The 25,024-nt window shown below is 38.6% G+C and overlaps 1 protein-coding gene across 3 annotated transcripts in view; it reads right to left on the reverse strand.

The window, feature by feature from the left end:
- The window catches only part of RUBCN (rubicon autophagy regulator), a gene marked incomplete at its 5' end in the record, with an annotated part of 55,248 nt that extends 32,796 nt beyond the window's left edge, over positions 1-22,452 (reverse strand). For 2 of the 3 annotated variants that reach the window (XM_080820573.1, XM_080820572.1), the window contains 2 exons: positions 5,884-6,037; positions 22,341-22,452. In XM_080820573.1, coding sequence (XP_080676699.1) covers positions 5,884-6,037; positions 22,341-22,405 — 219 coding nt within the window. The remainder of the gene's footprint in view (positions 1-5,883; positions 6,038-22,340) is intronic. The other variant, XM_080820571.1, reaches the window with a different exon arrangement.
- Positions 22,453-25,024: the final 2,572 nt, after the last annotated feature.

Raw genomic sequence — 25,024 nt, forward strand, 5'->3', positions numbered from 1 at the left:
CCCACTGAGGCACCCAGGCACCCCATGGAGAAATGTTTTTAATAATCGTACAGTGGGGAAGCCCTTTCAGAGCATCATACAGAGCCCAGAAGCCCTGAGAGAAATGATCAATTTGAGTTACTAAAAATCAGAGAGGTGCCTGGGTGGCTCAGTTAAGCGTCCAACTCTTTTTTTTTTTAAAGATTTTATTTATTTGACAGAGATCACAAGCAGGCAGAAGAGGCAGGCAGAGAGAGAGAGGAAGGGAAGCAGGCTCCCCGCCGAGCAGAGAGCCCGATGTGGGGCTCGATCCCAGGACCCCGAGATCATGACCTGAGCCAAAGGCAGAGGCTTTAACCCACTGAGCCACCCAGGCGCCCCTCTTTTTTTTTTTTTTTTAAAGATTTTATTTATTTGTTTGTCAGAGAGAGAGAGACAGACAGAGAGAGAGAGAGAGAGAGAGCACAAGCAGGGGGAGCTGCAGGCAGAGGGAGAAGCAGACTCCACGCATGTAGCAAGCAGCCCACTGTGGGACTCAATCCCAGGACTCTGGGATCATGGCCTGAGCTGAAGGCAGCCGTTTAACTGACTGAGCCACCCAGGTGTCCCTAAATGTCCAATTCTTGATTATGGCTCAGGTCATGATCTCCGGATTGTGAGATCAATCCCCGTGTGGGTCTTCATGATCAGTGAGTGGGGAGTCTGCTTGAGATTCTCTCTCTCCCTCTGCACCTCCCCACCATGAGTGCATGTGTGTGCTCTCTAAAAAAACAAACAAACAAATAAATAAATAAAAGATTCTCTCTCCCTCTCCCTCTGCTCCCCCCATCAGATATTTCTGCATATAAAAGCCACCATTTGAAATGGCAAAAGACAAACCAGGAAAAAATATTTGCAATTCACATTACAGACAAAGGAGTAATACCATTAATAAAGAACTCATACAAATCCGTAGGAAAAGACTAACAATCTAAGGAAAAGGGGGGAAAATTGGAAAAAGTTCACAGAAAAATAAGGCTCTCATAAACATCTTCCATAAGGAGAGAAATGTAACATTTTACCTATCATATTGGGGATAGTTTACAGTTTAATAACACTCTAAACTGGCGAAGCAAATACTCTTATACCTTGTTGGTGAGGATGTAAATAGGTATAACTTCCTGAAGGGCAATTTAGCAGTATCTATCAGAATTGAAATGCACATAACCTTTAGCCTAAAAATTCTACTTCTAGGAATATCCTATGGTAAAGGGCAAAATGATCTATACACAAAGTTTATTCACTATAGCTCTTACTAACTATAAATGACTGGAAGTAATCAAAAAGTCCATTACCAGGGAACTGGGTACATAAATTATGGTACATACAATGGAATATTATAAAATGATACATGTAAAAAAGAAAAAAATGCTTTATATAATGATTTGGAATGAATCACAAGATATATCAAGAGAAAAACCCAAGGTGCAGAATAGTAATTATAGCATGCTTTTATTTGTGTGAAAAAATCAGGAAGTGTAGCAAAGAAAATTATTCATAAAGTCTTTTATAAACATAAAAATTCTCTGGAAAGAAACTGGTAAACAGTAGTTACCTACAGGACTGGAAGGAAACAAGATATTTCACTGACTATAGTTATATGCTTTTTAAAAACCATATAAATGTATATTTAAAAAATTAAATATTTTAAAGCAAGTTACAGAATGATATGTATAGTATAATCTTAATATTTTAAAAAGCACATAAATGTATAGGAAAAAAAATAAGATCTACCAAAATGTTAAGAAGCAATAATACTTGGTATTGACTTGAAGGTGATCTTTACTTTCTTCAAATTCTTTTTTGCTATTTTCCAAATTTTCAACAAATAAAAATATGTAACTAATATATTCAGGGAAAAAAAACCACAGAAGTCTTTGTGTTGTTATTGTTATTTTTAAAATTAGACCACCTATATTGCCAAGAAGAGGCTTCTTCTTGGTGGTGGAAAAGAGGGGGATATTTTTATTTCTCCTATTTAGCTGAGGAATCTTAGGGACTGAATGTCTCCACATTTCTAAGCAGTAGAAAGGAAAAGATCAAATATGCCTTGCCTTACGGGAAAACTAAAAGGTAGCCCAGATGCAGGCTGTCAGGAAAAATGAGATCCCTCTAAAAATATGATCATGATGTTATAGCTTTCATAAGGCCCTGAGTGATTTAAAAAATAGAGTTCACATTCCATAACACATCCTTATGAAAGCACAGAATAGATATGACCAGCATGAATCACTGTATCCCTTCCCCCCTCCAAGGGCACAACACCCAGAATAGCTTCCTGATGACGCAGCAGCCAGAAGCCCTTGAAAGCCTTAATCTTTCGGGAGGAAATGAGAGGGAAAAATAAGTCCCTGACACAGCCATTAATTGTTAGCTCTTCACAAGGCAGAAGAGAGTAGCAGTGAAACTGGTATGGATCTTCTGGTTATGATTCTTTCCATTACAGTCTGCAGCTGAAAAGTGTGTGCATGACAGCTTTGCCTGGTTTACTCTGTTTTCACTTACTAACACTAATGCTTTTTTGCAGATGACCATATACTTTAATATTTTTCATTCTGATAACCACATGCTTTCACCAATATCATTCGTTAATAATTCTAACAAGATATGCTAATATTGTTTTGCATTTACCAAGCATCCTTCATTTGGAATCCCATTACTTTACTATTTCATTATGACATTTTCTCTTTCTGGCACAGATGGGGAAACTGTCTTGTAATATGGGGAAGTGATTACTCTAGATGACAATGTAAAATTAGTAACAGAGCCAAGAAAAGAACCTTTTTGCTATCAAGATGCAAGAGCTTAACCACTAAATGGTAGCGACACTAATCTGGTAGTTATTTTGGTCATCAGCCTGGGAAACTTATATTGAGTTTTTATACAACATGTGGCATGATTCCCAAGGTTCTGGCTTGGGAGACTGAGTGGTTGGCAATGCCACAAATCAGTGTTAAAAATAGGAGGAAGGGCAATCTCATGAGGAAAATAAGTTTGTTTTGGGTTATGTTCTGCTTGGCCTGTACGACAGACTGCTAGATGATAATGTATAGCAGACAGCTAGTCTTATGGATCTGGAGTTCAGCAGAGGTGTCTGAGCTGGGGGTCTTTAGTACACAGGTGATAGTTAAAACAATGCTAGTGGATGAGGCTGTTTCCAGAAAATGTACAAAGTAAGACGAGATAAGGACGTAGGAAAGAATCTCGTTAAAAGCTAAAATCCAAGAAGAAGAGATTCCAGGGAAAGAAACTAAGAAGGAATGGTCACAGAGGTAGGAAGACTCTATGACATTAGAAGATAATAATGCTGTATAAGTCAAGGTGTGATGATGGTCAACAGTGAAGAACATCAGACAGGGTTCAAAGGAGAAGAAACGTTCACAGATCTGATAACATGGACATCATTTTACCTAAATTTCAGTAGCAAGATCACCAGTGGTATGGCCAAAAACCAGACTGGAGTGGGTTAACTAATTTGTTCTATAAATTCCCATCTTCATAACTATAACTATTTTTTTCTATCAGACTACATGTAACTTGAAACTTAAAAAATGAAAGAAACATTTATTATTTCCTGTGTGCCACGAACTGTACTATGCAAATTTTTATGCTAGTTTATTTAATCTTTCCATCAAACATTATGATGTAAATAATATTATCCTCATTTTTATAGATGAGAAAAACAAGGCTCAAAAAATTAATATTACCTAATAGTTAAGATCAACTGTCAATTTCTTATGTTTTTTAAAGCTTTTCATGTATATCATCTCATTCAATTCTCACAATAACCCTATGAGGTAGGTACCAGTGTTATCTCATTTTACAAATGAGTAAACAGAGGCATAAAGCAGTAACTTATCCATACCACATAGTGCTGAGGCTGGGATTAAAATATGAACAGTCCAACTCAGAAATCTGTAACGGTAACTACTATTTCATTTTTTTCCCCAAGGACCTGAGCATTGTGTCTAGATTTCAATCTGGGTTCTATCTGATTCCGAAGACTTTTATCATTCTACTACACAATGCTGCTTCCAAATTCCTAGAATGGTGTTTGAATAACAGTAACCATTAAGAAACTCTTGGAAGGGGGCGCCTGAGTGGCTCAGTGGGTTAAAGCCTCTGCTTTCGGCTCAGGTCATGATCCCAGAGTCCTGGGATCGAGCCCCACATCGGGCTCTCTGCTTAGCAGGGAGCCTGCTTCCTCCTCTCTCTCTCTCTCTCTCTGCCTGCCTCTCTGCCTACTTGTGATCTCTGTCAAATAAATAAATAAAATCTTAAAAAAAAAAAAAAAAGAAACTCTTGGAGGGCACCCAGGTGGCTCAGTGGGTTGAGCCTCTACCTTCAGCTCAGGTCATGATCTCAGGGTCCTGGGATCAAGCCCCGCATCAGGTTCTCTGCTTGGAGGGGAGCCTGCTTCCCCCTCTCTCTCTGCGCGCCTCTCTGCCCACCTGTGATCTGTCTCTCTCTATCAAATAAATAAGTAAAATCTTTAAAAGAAGAAAAAGAAACCCTTTGAGAGAGCTTCACTTTCAGAACTTATTCTCAATAAAGAAAATCTAACCCAAGCCAACTTCTCCACTGAGTTCTGAAAATATCCAATAAGAACATTAGTTTAAAGATACTGTTCAGAATATACACATATTTTTAGAAGGGAGGGTAGCATATTAAATCCTATCAATTATGAATTCCGTAACTATTTGATTAGCTCTTTTTCAGTGTGACTGCTAGTCTAGTTGGGAATAAATTCTGATTAAAAAAGAAAAAGACAGGGCACCTGGGTGGCTCAGTGGGTTGAGCCTCTGCCTTCGGCTCAGGTCATGATCTCAGGGTCCTGGGATTGAGCCCCGCATTGGGCTCTCTGCTCAGCAGGGAGCCTGCTTCCCCCTCTCTGTCTGCCTGCCTCTCTGCCTACTTGTGATCTCTCTGTCAAATAAATAAATAAAATATTTTTTAAAAAAGAGAGATAAAGAAAAAGGAAAAGAAGAAGAAAAAGAAAAAGACAAGCGTGGCTCAAGGGAGAGAGTTCCAGGGAAGAGTGCTTAGACCCTGACATGGGATGAGCATGAGTGTCTGGGAACACATGATTATGCACATATTTGTGAGGTCTGATTTTTTTTTAAAGTAGGATACCAGAGCCAATGACTTACTTGACAATTATACCCAGATCTGAACCTTATCTAAAACACTGCAAATGGGGGCGCCTGGGTGGCTCAGTGGGTTAAAGCCTCTGCCTTCGGCTCAGGTCATGATCCCAGGGTCCTGGGATCGAGCCCCGCATCGGGCTCTCTGCTCAGCAGGGAGCCTGCTTCCTCCTATCTCTCTGCCTGCCTCTCCGCCTACTTGTGATATCTCTCTCTCTCTCTCTGTCAAATAAATAAATAAAATCTTAAAAATAAATAAATAAAATAAAACACTGCAAATGGAGTAACTGCCAAAGACGAAGCAAAAACCATTAAGTATTATTACATTCCACTCATCATCAATACTCCAAGTTTATTAGAGTGTTTGAGGATATTACAGAAAAGAAACTCAACATTAATAAAGTTTATATTTTAAAAAATTAAGCTGTAACTTAAACTACCACTCCCAAGAATCAACCAGTTACCTAAAAAATGATGCTCAAAGGATATTCTAAAAATGACAATATTCTGTAAATACTTCTCCTAGGGTGCTCCTAAGAGAAAAATCCTAGTGATTCGTCATTATTGTCCTTATTGTCCTCCTCATGATCATCATGTTACAGTCCTACCCTCAAGGACTCTCAGACTAGGAGCCTTCATCTTCTCCCTGCCAACACCTTAATGCAATTTTTTCTTTCCAACAAATGGTGCAGTCAATCTGGCAGAAAAGAAGTTCACATACCTGGTCATGGATGAGTCCATGATAGAGGATGCTTTGCATGTCCCTGCAAAGCCGCTCCAGGCCACCATACTTGGACCAGACATTGGGACTGTTGGCTGACACCAAACCCTCCACGGTAGTCTTCAAATTACCCAGCAACTGCCAGTGCTCCCTCCTGCAAGGGCATCAATTATACCAATGGTTAGTTAACTTTGTTGTACCTGACCCTAATCATGTCCAGTTTAAGCCAAGAAGCCTCCTGCCCTATATCCTAACATTTTATCCCCTATTAATTTTTTACTTGGGCATAAAACCCAATTCTGAAAGAACTTAAGTTGTAAAGAACACTAAGATTTAAAAAAACAAGACAAAACAAAGAAAACTCCCTCAATCTTAATGTGGCATATTATGCGTTGTAAGGTGATCTTCATCTATTATCTCATTTAATTCTCACATAAACAACCTATAACCCATGTTTCTAGGAGTGTGACCCATTAAGATCCATTTTTGGAAATGATAGTACATGAGCAACATATAAAGAGATGAGGGCATCGCTCAAAACCAGAAATCTTTTTCCAAGTAAAAAAGTCAAAAATGAACTTTTATTCACTATATTTCCATGCACTGAGTACATATACCTGCACACAAGTATTATGGTTAAGAATGCAAATTATCCATGACTTCCCCCCATGTTTTTTAAGCTAAAATAAAGACAAAAATGTTTTGTTTGCACTAAGTAATTTAGGGACATGCCCCCAAATCAGTCAACTTTTGGCTTATTCTGAACAATCTGAAGTACTGAAGAGGAAAAGTCTGAAAATTGTTATACTGCACACTTTACCTTGCCCTTCCATTTCTCATTAGACTACTACTCCTAATACTTTCCAAGGACAGTCACAGGAATAATTTTTTTCAGGTAACTTTCATCATACTATTTTACATCATTTAAATACCTATGGGGTAGAAGCATTCTGAATCTTCTCTATCTGTATTCAAAACTATTTATACAAAATTTATACAAATTTATTCAAAACTATTTATACAAAACTATGTATACAAAACTATTTATAACTTATTTGTACACTTTCTGAGTCATTTTTAAAAGTGGATGAGTACAGTAAAGACAAAATAAGATGAACGAAGCTAGGTCCACTATAAAAGTGTCATCTAAAAAGAGAAAGTCAGATGAATCTCAATCTGGTCTTCCGCTCTCAAGACCCTAAGACCAAGAATTTATTCAAACTGGGAGACAACCTTACACCATTCAACATTCAAGTCACCAAACTCACTTATGCCATTTCTTTCTTCCCCAATTTTATTGAGATATAATTGACATATTATATTACTTAAGGTGTATAACATAAGGATTTGATATACATATTATAAAATGATTACCACAATAAAATTAGTTAACATTCATCACCAAGCATAGTTACAAATTTTTTCTTGTGATGAGAACATTTAGATCTACTTTCTTAGCAACTTTCAAATATACAATACAGTATTGTTAACTATAGTCACCCATGCTGTACATTACATTCCCAGAATTTATTTACCTTATTACTGGAAGTTTGTACCTTTGGACCACCTTTACCCTCATTCCCCACACGCCCACCTCCAGCAACCACCAATCAATCTGTTCTCTGTTTCTATGAGTTTGACTTTTTTAGACTCCACATATAAGTGAGAGCATACAGTATTTGTCTTTCTCGAACTGACTTATTTCATTTAACATAAAGCTCTAAAGGTCCATCCATATTGTCAAAAATGGCAGGATTCCTTTTTTAGGGCTGAATAATATTTCCGTGTGTGTGTGTGTGTGTGTGTGTGTGTGTGTGTGAGACATTTTCTTTACCCATTCATCTATCAGTGGATACTAAGGTTGTTTCCATGCCTTGCCTATTATAAATAATGCTTCAGTGAATACTGGGGTACAGATATCTCTTCAGCATCCTGTTTTTGTTTCCTTTGGATATAGACCCAGAAATGAAATTGCTGGATCAAATGTATTTCTATTTTTAATTTTTGAGGAATCTCCATACTGTTTTCTATGGTGGCTGCACCACTATATTCCCACCAAAAGTGCAGAAGGATTTCCTTTTCTCTACATTCTCACCAACACTTGTCATTCATCTTTTTGATAACGGCCCTTCTAAGAGGTGTGAGGTGATAACTCATAGCAGTTTTGATTTGCATTTCCCTGATGACTGATGATGCTGAGCACCCCTCCATGTAATTGTTGGCCACTGCCCTATTCTATTTCCATACCAGTCCTCAGAGATATCTCAAGATAACTAAGATGCACACGGGACTTAGATGGCCATTAAAATGCCACTTATTGTTACATTGTGAGAAACTACCATCACAGAGGTCAACTGACTACTAACTTTTGCTTCAGTGATTCTCCACCTCCTATGCTTCCTTAGGGTTAATCTGATCTGTTCAGATAGACACGGTTTTCACATTCCAACAGGTTACAATCACATCTCGTAGGCCTGAGAGCAGTTTGTTTACTAAAGCAACTTTGCATATCTATGTTCTGATTTATTCTGATTTAATCTTTTAAAATTTTTTTTATTTAAACTCAGTTTAGTTAACATATACTATATTATTAGTTTCAGGAGTAGAATTTAGTGATTCATCAGTTGCATATAACACCCAGTGCTCATTATTATATCAGGTGTGCTCCTTAACGCCCATCACCCACTTACCCCATTCCCCAACCCACCTCCCCTCTAGCAACCCTCAGTTTGTTTCCTAGAGTTCAGCATCTTTTCTGGTGTGCCTCCCTCTCTGTTTTCATCTTACTTTATTTTTCCTTCCCTTCCCCTATGATCATCTGTTTTGTTTCTTAAATTCCACATATGAGTGAAATCATATGGTATTTGTCTTTCTCTGACTTATTTCATTTAGCATAATACCCTCTAGTTTTATTAATGTCATTGAAAATGGCAAGATTTTATTCTTTTTGATGGTTGAGCAATATTTCTGATTTATTCTTGATCTTACAAGCTTAACTGTCAAAGAACTATCGTGATAAATTCTGAAAGCAGACACCAAGTACCCATCATCCTACTAGGCTGTGGTTCCAAAATTACATAAAGAATCCTGAAATCCAAGAAACCTGAGCATTAGATCTACTACCAAGTTCTGGACAAAGCTAAGGAACTTTCTTTCCCCACACTATAGTGTCCCTAAGGTACCAAAGCTACAAAAGAATGTGGCTCTTATTCTAAGATATACCAAATCACTTATATTTTGTATATGCTCAAAGAAAAGTAAGCTTTTAAAATTTTTATTTACATAGTCTATTTAGTATCTTTACCTTTTGAGGTTCCTTTACCCTAATGATACAGTTACCACTTTCAGAGAGTTGAAATGCTAAACTCAACTGAAGCCCATACACAGTGGTGGGACTAATCTATTCATTCCTGAATCTTGGATGCAAGTAAACAGATCACCATGAGAAATCAAATATGACTCTGCATTCTTGAACCACATTTTCAGCAAGTAAGGTCAGTCTTTCTTGGAGTAAACCTGCTTGGTAATAATTATTTGAATAGTATCACCTTGGATTCATATGTAATGTTTACCTGGGCAAAGGTAAGGTCTTTGAAGTATATTAGGTTCAAAGTAGTTCTTTGCAGAGCCACTTCTGCAAGTACACAGAGTGCTCTCCCTTAATCACCATATTTTGGGGGGATAGAATTTTGACTTCATTCCTCCTTTAAAGAGGAACAGAAATTGCTTAAGCAACTCAAATAAGATTATTCAAGGAAAAAGTTTTCCTAAATGCCAGCTCAGTCTTAAGCTTGCCATGTCACAATCAGAAGTAATACTCAAGGGGCCAGCATTACCATGATACTAAAACCAGATACGCTACCAAGAAAAAAAAAAAAGAGAGAGAGAGAGAGAGAAAGAGCAAGAGAACTACAGCCCAATGTCTCTGATGAACATGTATATAAAAATCCTCAAAAAATATTAGCAAACCAAAAGCATCGATATGTTACAATAATCATTCACTACAATCAAGTGGGATTTATTTCTGGGATACAAGAGTGGTTCAATATTCACAAATCAATCAGTATGATATACCACATCAACAAGAGAAAGAATTAAAAACTACATGATCGGGACGCCTGGGTGGCTCAGTTGGTTAAGCGGCTGCCTTCGGCTCAGGTCATGATCCCAGCGTCCTGGGATCGAGTCCCACATCGGGCTCCTTGCTCGGCAGGGAGCCTGCTTCTCCCTCTGCCTCTGCCTACCACTCTGTCTGCCTGTGCTCGCTCTCTCTCTCTCTCTAACAAATAAATAAATTAAAAAAATTTTTTCTTTAAAAAAAAAAAAACTACATGATCACTTCAACAGATGCAGAAAAAGCATTTGACAAAGTACAACACCCATTTATTATAAAAACGCTCAGCAAAATAGGTTTAGAGGGAACATAACTCAACATAATAGAGGCCTTATATGAAAAACTCACAACGAACATCATACTCAGTGCAGAGCTTTTCCCCTAAGATCAGGAACAAGAGGAACAAAACAAGGATATCCACTTTCACCCCTTCTATTCATAGTAGGACAAGTCCTAGCCACAGCAATCAGACAACAAAAAGAAATAAAAGGCATCCAAATTGTTTTAAAAAAAAAAAAAAAGGAGTAAAAATTTCCTTATTTGTAGATGACATGATACTATTTACAGAAAACCCTAAACATTCCACCAAAACACTATTAGTAGTGATAAATGAATTCAGTAAGATCACAGGATACAAAATCAATATACAGAAATTTGTTGCATTTCTATACACTAATAATGAAGTAGCAGGAAGAGAAATTAAGAAAACAATCCTATTTACAATTACACCAAAACAATAAAATACCTAAGAATAAACTTAACCAAGTAGGTGAAAGACATGTATTCTGAAAACTATGAAACACTGATGAAAGAAATTGAAGACAACACAAACAAATGGAAAGATATTCCATGCTCATGGACTGGAAAAACAAATACTGTTAAAATGTCCATACTACCCAGAACAATCTACAGATTTAATGCAATCCCTAGCAAAGTATAAACAGCATTCTTCTCAGAACTAAAACAAACAATCCTAAAAATTGCATGGAAACACAAAAGACACCAAATAGCCAAAGCAATCTTGAAAAAGAAGAGCAAAACTGCAAGTATCACAAGCCCAGATTTCAAGATACACTACAAAGCTATAGTAATCAAAACAATATGGTACAGGCACAAAAACAGACGCACATATCAATAGAACACAACGGAGAGCCCAGAAATAAACTCAGGATTATATGGTCAATTAATTTTTGACAAAGGAGGCAAGAAGATGTAACTGGAAAAAGACAGTCTCTTCAAAAAATGGTGTTGTGAAAACTGGACAGCTACATGCGAAAGAATGAAACTGGACCAATTTACATATACACAAAATAAACTCAAAATGGATTAAGGACCTAAATGTGAGATCTGAAACCTGAGAGCTCTAGAAGAGAGCACGGGCAGTAATTCTCTGACATTAGCTGTAGCAATATTTTTCTAAATATGTCTGCTGAAGCAAGGGAAACAAAAGCAAAAATAAACTACTAGGACTATATCACAATAAAAAGCTTCTGCACAGCAAAGGAAACCATCAGCAAAACTAAAAGACAATTATAGAATGGAAGACAATATTTGCAAATGACATATCTGATAAAGAGTCAGTATCCAAAATATATAAAGAACTTCCAAAATTCAACATCAAAAAAATAAATAATCCAATTAAAAAACAGGCGCAAGACATGAACAGACATTTCTATAAAGAAGACAGACAGACAGCCAACAGACACATGAAAAGATGCTCAACCTCACTCATCATGAAGGGAATGCAAATCAAAACCACAATGAGGTATCACTCTACATCTGCCAGAATGGCTGAAATAAAAAACACAAGAAACAACAAGTGCTGGTGAGGATGTGGAAGAAAAAGGAACCCTCCAGCTCTGTTGGTAGGAATGCAAAGTAGTGCAGCCACTGTGGAAAGCAGTGTGGAGTTTACTCAAAAAATTAAAAAATAGGGGCACCTGGGTGGCTCAGTGGGTTAAGCCTCTGCCTTCGGCTCAGGTCATGATCTCAGGGTCCTGGGATGGAGCCCCGCATCGGGCTCTCTGCTCAGCAGGGAGCCTGCTTCCCCCTCTCTCTCTGCCTGCCTCTCTTCCTACTTGTGATTTCTCTGTGTCAAATAAATAAATAAAATCTTTAAAAAAAAATTAAAAAATAGAACTACCCTATGATACAGTAATTCTACTACCCATATTCTTTACGTAATATGAAAACACTAATTTGAAAAGATATACGCAACCTAGCGCAGAGGTGGTGCAGGGCTGGATGTCATGACCCTGACCTCACGACCTGAGCCAAGATCAAGTGCTGGATGCTTAACCAACTGAGCCACCCAGATGCCCCACAAATTTTCTCTCTCTAAAACAGTGCAATGCCCCAGGTGATATATGGAAGTGTCCAATCGCTATATTGTACACCTGAAAATAATATTACACTATTTAACTAACTGGAATTTAAATAAAAACATAATAAATAAATAAATAAAAGTGCTATGCCCTATAACTAACACATAATCACTAAAAATAAGTGAAATATATGACAAATAATATATACATAATAAGTGATTATAAAGTGAGATTCAATCCCAAGAAATACATATAAGCATATCTTTGATCCCCAGTGCCCTTTTTAGGAAGGACAAGGAAATACCTTCAACTTATTGGCATACCCCTTCCACAGTGTGCCGTTTATCTGCAATGAATTGTGGTATCTACCTGAAATCAAGACTGAAGGTCAGGTTGTCCCAAGTCAGATTATGATTTAATCCCTGAAATGTGAAGAAAGGTATGTGATATCTAAATGGTGGAATATCATGAAACCATTAAAATCTTTGATTAGAAAAAGTTTCCAAAGTTAATGATATACTAAAGTATAAAAGGCAGAATATAAAATTGTATTTATGATCCCAAGTAAAAATATTGAGAGAAATGGAGATATGTAATAATAGTTACCTCTGGTTCTGTGAGGGAAATACAGAGGAGAGAAACAGTTTAGCCCTTCCTTCTTTTTAGTTTTTCTTTTTATTTTTAAAGATTTTACTTATTTATTGGTCAGAGAGAGAGAGAGAGAGAGACAGAGCATGTGAGCACACAAGCAGGCAGAGCAGCAGGCAAAGGGAGAAGTAGGTTCCCTGCCAAGCAGGGAGCCTGATAGGAACTCCATCCCAGAACTCTGGGATCATGACCTGAGCTGAAGGCAGATGCTCAGCCGACTGAGCCACCCAGGCATCCCTGTTTAGCCCTTCCTAAACAGTTCTAGCAATTAATGAAAGATCAAGAATCTGAACAAAATTAGCAAACAAGAGGCTAGAAAGTACCATCAAGGATTTTTAAATCCCAAAGTGGCAAGGGCATCTTAGGCTGAAAGACTGTGGTCAGGCAAACACCTGGGACTTTTAATACCAAAAAGCATTCTCTGAAAAAAAGTGATAGGTTCCTTCTTTAAAGTAGAGGAAAGGGCACCTGGGTGGCTCAGTGGGTTAAAGCCTCTGCCTTCGGCTCAGGTCATGATCCCAGGATCCTGGGATTGAGTCCCACATCAGGGTCTCTGCTCAGCAGGGAGCCTGCTTCCTCCTCTCTCTCCGCTTGCCTCTCTGCCTACTTGTGATCTCTGTCTGTCAAATAAATAAATAAAATCTTTAAAAAAAAAAATAAATAAAGTAGAGGAAAACATAGTTAAGTGAAATAATTATTGGTAACATTTAAGTAACAATAGACTACTACATTTAATTTGTTTAATTTTCTTATCTGGCTCCACAATTTCTGGGTTTAATTATATAGTATTTAATGAGTACAGCATGCAGTTAATATTTATGATGTTTTTAAATAAATAATGCTCATAGAAAAAAACATCCTTGCCTTTACTATAGTTTCTCAGCTCTGGGGCACCTAGGAGAACCTAACCATTGGCTAGTTCCATCTCTTTACTGGCTGACAGTAGAATCTTAATGTCTAGGGGGCATAAGTGGTCCTCCTAGGCATGCCTATAATTTCAAATCTATTCAACAAATCCCTCACCAATCACACTACATTTGAATATTAAATTTGTTGAATTTCAACAATGAGTAGATTTACCGAAAGGAAAATCCCTTATGTCAGAAACCTAACCATTGATGGTATATAAACTCCTTGATATGGAATTCAAAAAGTCTCCATCATGTAGCCCCAGTCTAAATACCAACGTTCCCGCTCAGTACTCCTCAATTTGAAAATAGTCTCTCTCCCCACCACACTCTATTATAAACATGCCAACCTCATACCTACTTCCATGGTTTTATTTAGCAGATCTTTCCACTTAAAATACTTCTCCTCTTGTCTCATTCAGGGATTCAGGTTCAGCTCTAGTTCAACCTTCTCCTAAGAAGTTCTAAATAATTTGACCAGCTATAACTCCCTTATTGGAAACCCCATAACATACGCTGTCAATATACCATTCCTCCCAATGATCCTTTAAAAAAATGCTATTTAATTGTTGTTGTATGTGATTTGTTTCCTTAAGGATAGACACAATGTCTTTTCTATTTTTTATGTGCTGTTATTAGAAAGAGGGAGAGAATGTCATGCAGCAGAAAGAGAGCAAGGTTCACAGTCAGGCCAACCTCTCCACAAACTAGCTAAGCATTCTTAGGTAAGCCATTTAAATTTTTTAAGCTTCAGCTCCCTCAGTGTGATTGATAATCTACAGAAAGCACCATCATAGGGTAGATAATGATATTCCTTTTCTTTTCTCTGTTCTTTTCCCTCTTCAAATTTCCAGTGCCTAAATATAGTAAGTCAAACTACATCAGAAGGGGTACCTGAATAAAGCCTTCTTACCCATTCTGCCTCAGAGAAAAATCTGCCAAAACTATCTAGGATAGGACCGTCTGTAACACAAATTAAGACTTGTCACTGTGCTCTGCATCTAAAGAATATCTCAACTGATTTAAAACCAGGCTAAATCTCCTCTTCATAAGCACAGATTCCAAGGCCTGATCATGCTCAGGGTACTCTTGCTTAAGTAGGAAAGCTAGGAAGACTTCCTCAAATTTGGAAGTATCTTGTATATAACAGAGATTCAAATCTGCTTACTTAATAGAATGGTAGAAACATAGAAGGTTTTATTGTAAAACAGTAAGGTTAATTTCCTGAGTCATAGAAGAAAGCCAATCTCATTACCTTACAGTCACATCTGGGTAGCACAACGCTTTACAAGCAAGGAGGCACCCCCCCCCCCACCTTCGATAGCAAAGGCAGGGGAGGAAAGACAGTGCTTCAGTTGCCTCCAGTTTTAGGGACACTATTTTAAAGTAAAAGCTAATCATCATTACAACTAAAACTAGATTATCTTAAATATTGCCAATGCAAAGAAAAAGCAAAAGAACATAATAAAAAGTCATTTTTAAAAGATGACAATTAAGATAAAACAGACATGAAATAAAAATAAAAGTCAATGAAATAAACTCAACTATTTAAAACCAAAGAACCAATCAAGCAAAAAGGTAAGCAGAAATTATGATATTATATCAAGATTGCATTTAAGGCAAAAATCATTTAAAAAGACAAAGAAGCCATAATGAAGATATAACTCTCACTAATTTTATGTATCCAATAACATGGCCTCAAAATATAAAACAAGGGAGTCTGGGTGGCTCAGTCAGTTAAGTGGCCGACTCTAGATTTCAACTTAGGTCATGATCTCAGGATCATGAGATCCAGCCCTGCTTTGGGCTCTATGCTCAGCAAGGAGTTGGCTTAAGATTCTCTCTCTCTCTCCCTCTGCCCCTCCCCATCCTGTGCACTCATGCACTCTCTCTCTTTTTCTCTCTCTAAAATAAATAAATCTTTTAAAAAAATTTTTTTAAATTAAAATTTAAAATTTAAAAAAATTTAAAATTTTAAATATGTGTATATATATCTAAAATGTATATATATATAAAATATAGATTAAAATATATAAAATATAAATAAAATATATATAATATGAAAATAAAAATATACATAAAAATTACATATATAATTTTACATATATGTGCACACATATACATATATATATATAAAATAAAACACACACATGAAGCAAAAACTACAGAAAACATGCAAAGAAAATTGAAGGGTGCCTGGCTGGCCCAGTCAGTGGAGAATGAGATTCTTGATCTCAGGGTTGTGGGTTCAAGTCCCACCTTGGATATAGAGATTACTTAAAAATAAAATTTTTAAAAAGTGAAAATAGAAAAGAAAAAACAATGGTAATGGGAGATTAGTTATCAGATCATGAAAACCAAATGTAAAAAAGCGATTAGAAGAGCTGAATATTATATATAATAAGATTGTTCTTTAAATCTAGAAAACTACACCCTGAAGAACACTTTTTTTTTTAAGCATAGGACAATCACAAAAACTAGCCTTGTACTAAAAAGTACACACAATAAAAAAAAGTTAAAAAAAAAAAAAGTTAATCCTCCAAGGCATATTCTCTGTCCACAAAGCAATAAGACAATAAGCAGATAACAAAAGTAGAACAAAGAGGGGAAAAAAAAACCTTGGAAAATTTAAAACTTTCAAAGGATTCTTGACGAGGCAAAAATAAAATCATGGTATTGAAGGGGGTGGAGAGGGAATGATGTTACGGTTCTTAATGCTTTCTTCGCCAAAGCACCCAAGTGAGAAAGCTCATAGGGGGACTGTCTTAGAATCTTTTAGAAATTATGGGATCCTGCTATTTTCTAGTAAAAAAATCATCATCTCTTCACTCCTATGATTTAGCAGGATTTCTGTAAATTTCATGGCCTTACAAAGGAAATTTGCCAAGTCCCTATTTAGTCACTAATAATTTATGATTTCCTTTAATAATCCTCTCTCCTCTCAATCAAGTGTGGGTTAAACTTCAAGTCAGCCTGATGGAGAGGAACTAAAAACATGTAAGCATGACCTAGTTGTTTCCTGAAAAACTCAGAATTAAATCTGTAAAAGCATTGTTCAATTGAACTTTCTATGATGCTGGAAATGTTCTATATGTGCACTGTCCAATATGGCAGCCAGTAGCCCCAGGGGCCATTATGCACTTGAAATCTGGTTAGTATGACTAAAGCACTGAAATGTTAGATTTTATTTAATTTTAATTAATTTAAACTTAAATCACCACATGTGGCCAGTGGCTATTATGTTGGGCAGAGCTAGTCTATAACCACCCAGATAGGCAGGCTGGTGAAACTTAGGGGGGAAAGATTACAAAACACACACAAAAAGATTCCATTTAATTAAAGAAGTGATAAAGGAGCTATAAAAAAACAGAACAGGGGTGCCGAGGTGGTGCAGTCAGTTAGCCAGCTGACTCCTAGTTTTGGCTCAGGTCATGATCTCAGGGTCCTGAGATCAAGCCCCATGTCAGGCTCCACACTTAGCGTGATGTCTGCATCAGGATTCTCTCTCTCCCTCTGCCCCTCCCCCAGTCGGTTTGTGCTCGCTCTCTCTCTCTCTCTCTCTCTCAAATAAATGGATAAATCTTAAAAAAAAAAAAAAAAAAAAAGCAGACCAGCTGTGGGGAGGATAGATACTGGGATAAGCTTCAGTTTAGGGTCGCTGCTGTTTGCTGATAGGCCTCCCTCTCCTGTGTTCTGACAATAGCATTTCCCCCCAAAGCTTCAACAGTATGTTGTTGGGGGTGGGGGGGCAGTGGACAATGGTGGTAGGTATACTAATAACTGGACTAGCAGTATGGATTGCTCAAAAATTATTTGATCCTCCTACTTTACTACAAGTTCTATATAAACTGTCAACCCCTACCTCGGTCAAAGAAAAAAGAGAAAGGAAGAAAATAGAAAATGAAGATAAATGTAAAAAAATGAAAATGAATAGGGATAAAGGGAAAAAAGAGGCCCTTCCAAAGGCAACAGTACCACTGGCAGCTGCCCAACTATAAGACGCATGACCAAACTGTTAACGTTTCCATTCCTTGAATAAATACTCACAGAATGTCGATTACGTTAGGCACTATGCGAGGCACTGGGCTTATGGTGGTTAAAGACGAAGAGTCTTCACCTCTCAAGGAGTTCAGAATGAAATGGGGGGAAATGGGCACTTACATAACTATGTCCTGCAGAGAGAAGTGTTAGAAAGAGAGATGGAGAAGGGCAGGTCAGGGATGCCTTCTAAAGGAGCATTATTTAAAAGATGACTAATAGCCTTCCAGGTGAAGGAGGAGGGACTGCAAGGAATGTGGAGACGCAAGGATGAGAGTGGTGAAGAAGAACATGTAGGAGGGAGTGAATGCCATGGTTTTAAAACTGGGAATGTCGCAGGGATTAAAGTACGGATTAAATGTCAGGGACGAGTTTTGACTATTTTCTATTTTTCAAGAAGAAAAGATTAAACATTTCCAAGTAAAATAGTATAATAACTTTGTTTCCAAAAAATTAAGGTGGTGGCTATGTGGAGACTGTCTGGAATTAGGGCCAGAGTTCAGACTGGAAGGTCAGTTAGGAGGCTACTGAGACAGCCCACAATGAGAGACCATAAGGGTCCTCGATGAATATATTGGTTATATGTGCCCAGAATTCATGTCCCTTTCTTTTGGTAACAGAACTCTCCTTTTCCACAGGGGAATCACCCTTCTGCCATATACTCTGGTCCATGAAGTTCCAAGAAAGTATACCCTTGCCTCAGGATCCAGGGTTGGGCACATAATTTGGGCCTGAGTAGCATATTCCATACCCTGATTATAAGAAGGGGAACATAACTCAGGTCAATCCAAAATTAGTCAGCCTCCAAATTTTTGTTTTTGTTATACCTATTAGGATTGCTTTGTTTGTTTGTTTGTTTGTTCTTGGTTTGGTTTGGTTGGGCTTGTTTAGGGTTATCCTGCAGAAAAGTCTGAATGAAGACAACACATAGGGAAGAGGAGCCCACAGATAGTGACAAATTCTTATTTAAGCACCTATACTTGGTCAGGCCTGAAGCAATACTACTCCCTGGATTTTTCAGTAATACAAGCAAATATATTTGGAAATGGAGAAAGAAATAAAGCTCCCAGAGAAAAATCAGGAACAAAATTCATAGGACCTGGAAACTACCTGGATAAGAGGAATGAGGAGGAAAGTAAAATTTCACTTTGAGGCTTCTGGGTTTGCTGAGTGGGAAATGCTATTAACTGAGATAGAGAACAGAAGATGCAACAGTTTTAACCAATGGACTGAGCTCAGTTTGGGGAGACACTAAAAAGGATTTCAATACTTCAATTTTGACTCTATCTGGATCACTGCACCAGAAAAACTGCATATAGCTGGGTTCCAAGTTCAGACTGCATAGCCCAAGGCAGTGTAGGGTGGCAGAGTAAAGCCAGAAGAACCATTCCTTTCATCGTTTAGTAGTTTCACCGAACAACCTCCAAACGACTGGCACTTACTACCCAACTAAAGAAAGAGAAGCATTATCCCTGAGCAGTATAGTGTTTTGCTAGAGTGATAAGTAGCTAGATGAAAATTAAGGGAACCTATGAAATAACTAAACTCCAAGGATAAAGTGAAAAGCTAGGCTAACACCCCCATCCTCAGAGTGGAGTGCTGAACTCAGAGGAGCCATGGAAGGAAGAAGAACAAGAAGTACAATTGAGAACAACAACCAGAAAAGCACATATCCACCTTATTTCAAGAAAACTGCGGAGGAGACAGCAAGTAGACACTTTTTGCACTCAGCACATACCAAGCACCCCATGAAGAGTTTCATGCAAATTATCTTTTCAAAATCTCACAAGTTACCAGTCAGGAAGGCATTATTTTTCCTACTCAGATAGATGAGCCATATTAAGCAGTAAAGCTAGGATTCACATGCAGGTCTACCTGGTTATAATGCACATTTCACTACATCAATTGCTTTCAGAAAATATATTGATATTTTCAAAAATATATTGGTAAGTTTATCCTTTGTATATAAAAATGATGCCATCTCAGAACACCTGGGTGGTTCAGTCAGTTAAGCATCCGACTCTCGATTTCAGCTCTGGTCATGAACTCAGGGTCATGGGATTGAGCCCCACATTGGGCTCTGTGCTCAGAAGAGAGTCTGCTTGTCCCTCTCCCTTTGCTCCTCCCTGCTAATGCTCTCTCTTTCACTCTATCAAATAAGTAATAAAATCTTTCTTTTTAAAATATTTTATTTTTTTTATTTGACAGAGAGAGAGAGGGAGAGGGAGTGGGAGGGGCAGAGGGAGAAGCAGATTCCCCGCCGAGCAGAGAGACAGGAGAGGGATGCGGGTCTTGATCCCAGGACCCTGGGATCATGCCCTGAGCTGAAAGCAGACGCTTAACTGACTAAGCCACCCGGGCGCCCCAGTAAATAAAATCTTTAAAAAAAAAATGATGCCATCTCATCATGAAGACTTTTTCAGAACTGGGTATTTTATTGACTATAGAAAGTTAGGTTAGGAGTGACCCAGCCACAATGCCTCAATTCTCAGGCACCGGTATGTACATGCCAGTTGTCTACTTGGAGGTAAGGAGGCCTTGGTGCCATGAAACTTCATCAAACAACACATTCTGAGTTAACTCAGCCACCAACAAAGAGAAGGCTATAGCAATAATACTAGTGACCTTGTGGGGGATAATCCCACTGCAGAAATTAAATTTTGACTAGAGTTGCTTGGTTAAGAGGCAAGCATTCGAGAGGCACCTGGGTGGCTCAGTCGGTTGAGTGACCAACTGGGGTTGCGACTGAGCCTAATGTTGGGCTCCACAATCCATGGGGAGTCTGCTTGGAATTCTCTCCCTCTCTCTCTGCCCCTCCTTGTGCTCTCTTTCTCTCTGGTGAATAAATAAATCTTAAAAAGAAAAAAAGGCAAGCATGGAAAAAATAATATAGAGAAAAATATACCTGCAAAGGAGCTGTCCCTACTGGCCTGAACAATAGGCAAAGAATGCTATAAAATTCATTATCTTATACATTTCTTTGTCCCAGTATATTAACATAATGAGGCAGCATAGCATAAGTATTAAAAGTACAGACTCTGGAGCCAAATTGCCTGGGCTTGAATCCCAGTTCCACCAGGATTCACTGTAGGAAATTGGCAAGTTATTTATCCTGTTCATGTCTCAGCTTCCTCATCTATTAAACGGGGATAATAATAATACCTGTTTTGTTTGGCCGTCATGAGAAGTAAATAAATTAATACTTGTAAGGCTCCTAAGTAGTGCCTGGCATGTGATAAGTGTTTATTTAAATACATCAAATAAATAACTAACCCAGCTAGATGGGGAGGAAATGTGAACTTGAAATTTCCAACCCAGCCTCTCCCACATGAACTGGTAAAGGAAAAGAAAACTGAACCAAAACCTTATTTAAAATTTATATGGGACCTTTCACACGAAGCATTTCACAGACATCTGGAGGAAGAATAAATAGCCAAATATACATAAGCAGAAACTGAAACGTGGAAAAGGGAAGTAAGATGTTCAATTTCACTGAACTCATCTTTCATACATCTCAGGCAGGAACCCAGGCTTGTCAGTCCACATTTTGTACACAGGCCACAAGTTAACAGTGTACATAAAAGAGGAGTCAAACTTAAAAACAGCCAGGTCTTCACCTGGGCACAGTATCTCATTAATTTCCCCCCTGCTGATGTTTTCTCACTGAAGCAAACCCTAAATATGGGAAGCACCTATACAGAGAACAAGTCACCATTTAATCAAAGTAGTTTGTAAAATCTTAAATCCTCCATTTCTAAAGGGTATGAACTAGATGTCAATAGTTACGTATAAATAAATGTGAAATTGCTAAATTGCATTATGGGGAAGGAGAGAAGGGTTTGAAGACGAAAAGGAAATGACAGAGAGATCCTGCCACTCCGACAGAGGCACGCACCAATTTCTAGTTTCATTAGCAAGCCCGCTCCCCCACACCATGGCCATTACAATCGTCCACTTTCATATACAGGCCCTCCTTCTCGTCGTCTTCCTCACAGTCATCTCCGCCTAAGCTTCTTTCTAGGCCAGTCATAGTGCCTAACCTTTGCGCCCAGAAATTCTTACAACACCAACCTTCTTAATATTGGTCCGACATGCTGTCACCTCAAGTTTCACCCAGGCCACCAACATTGTGCCCTACTCCTATCTATAGACTTTCGCCTGCAAAATCTCACAAAAGCACCTCTCAATAGCTACCTCCTCTCCTGCTCCCCCTGCCCTCAGCATATCATACCCACATTAAACCCGTTCCCGTCCTATACACGCCCTGCCAGTCCCTCTTCTCACAATTTCCTCCCAAACAGGTCGCCCAAAGTCCATCATGCCCGACACTTCTGCCGGTGGTCTCCGAGCCCTCCCAATCCTCCCGGTGGTTCGGTGCACCATCGGCCTCGGACCCCCCAACCCCCCGCGCCCTTCCCAGCCCACCTGCTCTCCTCCGGCAGGCGCTCCTCGCAGCCGCCGAGCTCCATTCCCGCGCCCTCCGGCCGCATCCGGGGCTACGAGGTCGTCTCCTCTCTGAAGAGAGGCGCCCCTGCCGCTTCGTGCCTAAGGGCTCCCGAAGCCCTAAGAAGCGGAGGAAGGCACCCTCGGTGGGTGGGCTCAGGGTGATGCACTACAACCGGGTTGACAGCAGGAGCGGTGATTGCTGTCTCAGCTGCGGTTTCTATCCCTGCCACCCCCACTTCCGGCTCCAAGAACTACAACTCCTAGCAAGCACTTCGAAGACTCGGCCGCTCCCGGCATGCTCCGCCCGGTCCAATCCGAAGCCGCGCTTGCGGCGAATGCCGCCTCTGGCTACGTGCTCGCGACCGTACACTAGGCGGGGAATACCAACGTTAGGTTGTGGAATACGTATGGGTGCGAATCCTTACACACTCAGGTCGTGCTTCACACTCGGGGACGGACGGGATCAGAAGTTTAGACTAGGAAATAACGCTGATCTTAATCCAAGTACAGTTAACCCAGCTTCAGCCTACCCTGGCTTAACACGTGTCGGTGATGTTTGGGGACCTCAAGCATTTTAATGAAGAGCTCACAAACTGAAGAGCACAGCTTGCTTTGGGATCGCAAAGGAAAAGCAGGAGGGAAAGGCTTTGCGGGGACGTTTTCCTGCAGAACTGGTCAGAGTAGAGTTTTTAAGGATAAGTATGAAAGAAAGGAGAAGAGAAAGTGGAAACAGTGGCCCGGGCATAAGGAAGCATGCTGGTTTGGGAAGTACTGGTTCTGAGTAGTAATAAGACCTGGGAAGGGGTGGGGAACAGAATGGTGTTGGTGAGCAAGCACCCTAAATCGTGAAGTGCCATTTTAAAGAATTTGGATTTTATCTTTAAAACAATTAGGAGCAAGTTAAGAATATGCAAATCAAGAAGTGGTTTGACCAAACTTGCTTAGAAAACTAGTTTTGACTGTGGAGAGGGAATGGGGAATGTACCATGTTGGAGGTAAGACTGGAAAAATGGATATGAGAGGAGATTGAAAATCTCCATAGAGGCCAAGCAAGTAATGCCAATGAGAAAAGTGAGCTGGTTGTAGGAGACTGGCAGAAACTCTGAACTGGAAAGTTCGTCCAAGAAGGGAGGTCTCACCTTTTCTGTGATTGAATGTTGCAAAATGGGTATATAGGCCTAGAATTGCCTAATATTCTGATTTTGCAATAGAAGCTGGAGTCTGCTTTTTTTTTTTTTTTTGGAGTCTGCATTTTTAAGTACAACTTTTAATTTTTAGAAAAAATCGGTAACCATTTTTTTTTATTGTAAACATTACACAGTCCAAAAAAAAAAGTTTATAGGCTAAATGTGCCTTTGGGTTACTAGTTTGCAAGTTCAGGCCTGAACTGGGGCAGTAGGGAATAAGGAGGTTGGGATTAGTGCAATGGTAAAGCAATAGAATCAGTACTACTCTGTGAGAGGGGTCTCTAGGTTAGCTCCGTGGAAAACTAGTTACTTTATTAAAAATAACATATGACTTAAAGGAATTTTCAAACTTGAGAAAACTGTTTTGTGAATTAAAAGTGAAATGCAGGAGGTTTTTAATGCAAGTTATGATTTTCAACTTCCATTTATATAAAAAATACACCTCGTTCAAACTTTTTCATATTATCCTACTAAAGGGTTATACTTTTTTAGAAAGTGGCAGTGTTAATCATTGGGATTTCACTTCTATTTCTACTAATGTATGAACTTTGTTTTTGGCAGGTGGTATAATCCCAAAATAATGCCACATGATCTTAGCATATTTACATGAAAGCCCACTTTATCAGGAAATTCTAGAACTAAAACTGTAAAAAGTCTCAGTTCTGTAGTAAAAGTTCTGAGAAAGGTTACACCCAACTCTGGGTTTAAACATATTTAAAGCAGTTAATAAATGTGATAATGACCTACATTAGCCATGCGTCCCCCTGTCCCATCCTTCTGCTTTCCCTCACCCCAGATGGCCATATCCTGAATCCCTGCTTTATAATTTCACTGTTTCCCTTTTTATATAGTTTCTTTGTATCAATTTATATACCTAGAAATTATTATTTTTTAAAATTTTTGTGTTTTAACTTCACAAAAATACAGTGAGCTGTATTTATTCTTTGAGCCCTTAGGGTTTTTTTGCTTAATGTTACATTGATAAAGTTTATTCACATTATCATATGCCACTGTAGTTCATTGATTTTTGACTGCTATATAATAGTTCATTGTGTGAATACAGCAGTTTATTCATGCTGTCTTTCATTGATAAGCATTTGGGTTGTTTCTAGGTTTTTGCTATTGTAAACAGTGCTGCTATTAATAATATCTTACATGTACCCTCTTGTATGTAAACAAAGGTTTCTGTTGGGTACATACCTAGAAGTGGAATTGCTAGGTCATAGGGCTATTGTCTATTCTAGCTTTTGTTTTGAGTGATGGGTTTGTAGGTACACAGTTTTCAAAATAACCAATTAGTTATGATGTCTTAACTAATTATAAGTAGTTATTTAAAATAACTAAAAAATGAAACAAAATAAAATAACTAACCAGGGCCCCTGGGTGGCTTAGTAATTAAGCAACTGCCTTTGGCTCAGGTCATGATCCCAGGGTCCTGGGATCAAGCCCCCCATCCGGCTGGCTCCCTGCTCAGCG

Source organism: Martes martes, assembly GCF_963455335.1.
Source record: "Martes martes genome assembly, chromosome: 1".
NCBI lineage: Eukaryota > Metazoa > Chordata > Mammalia > Carnivora > Mustelidae > Martes > Martes martes.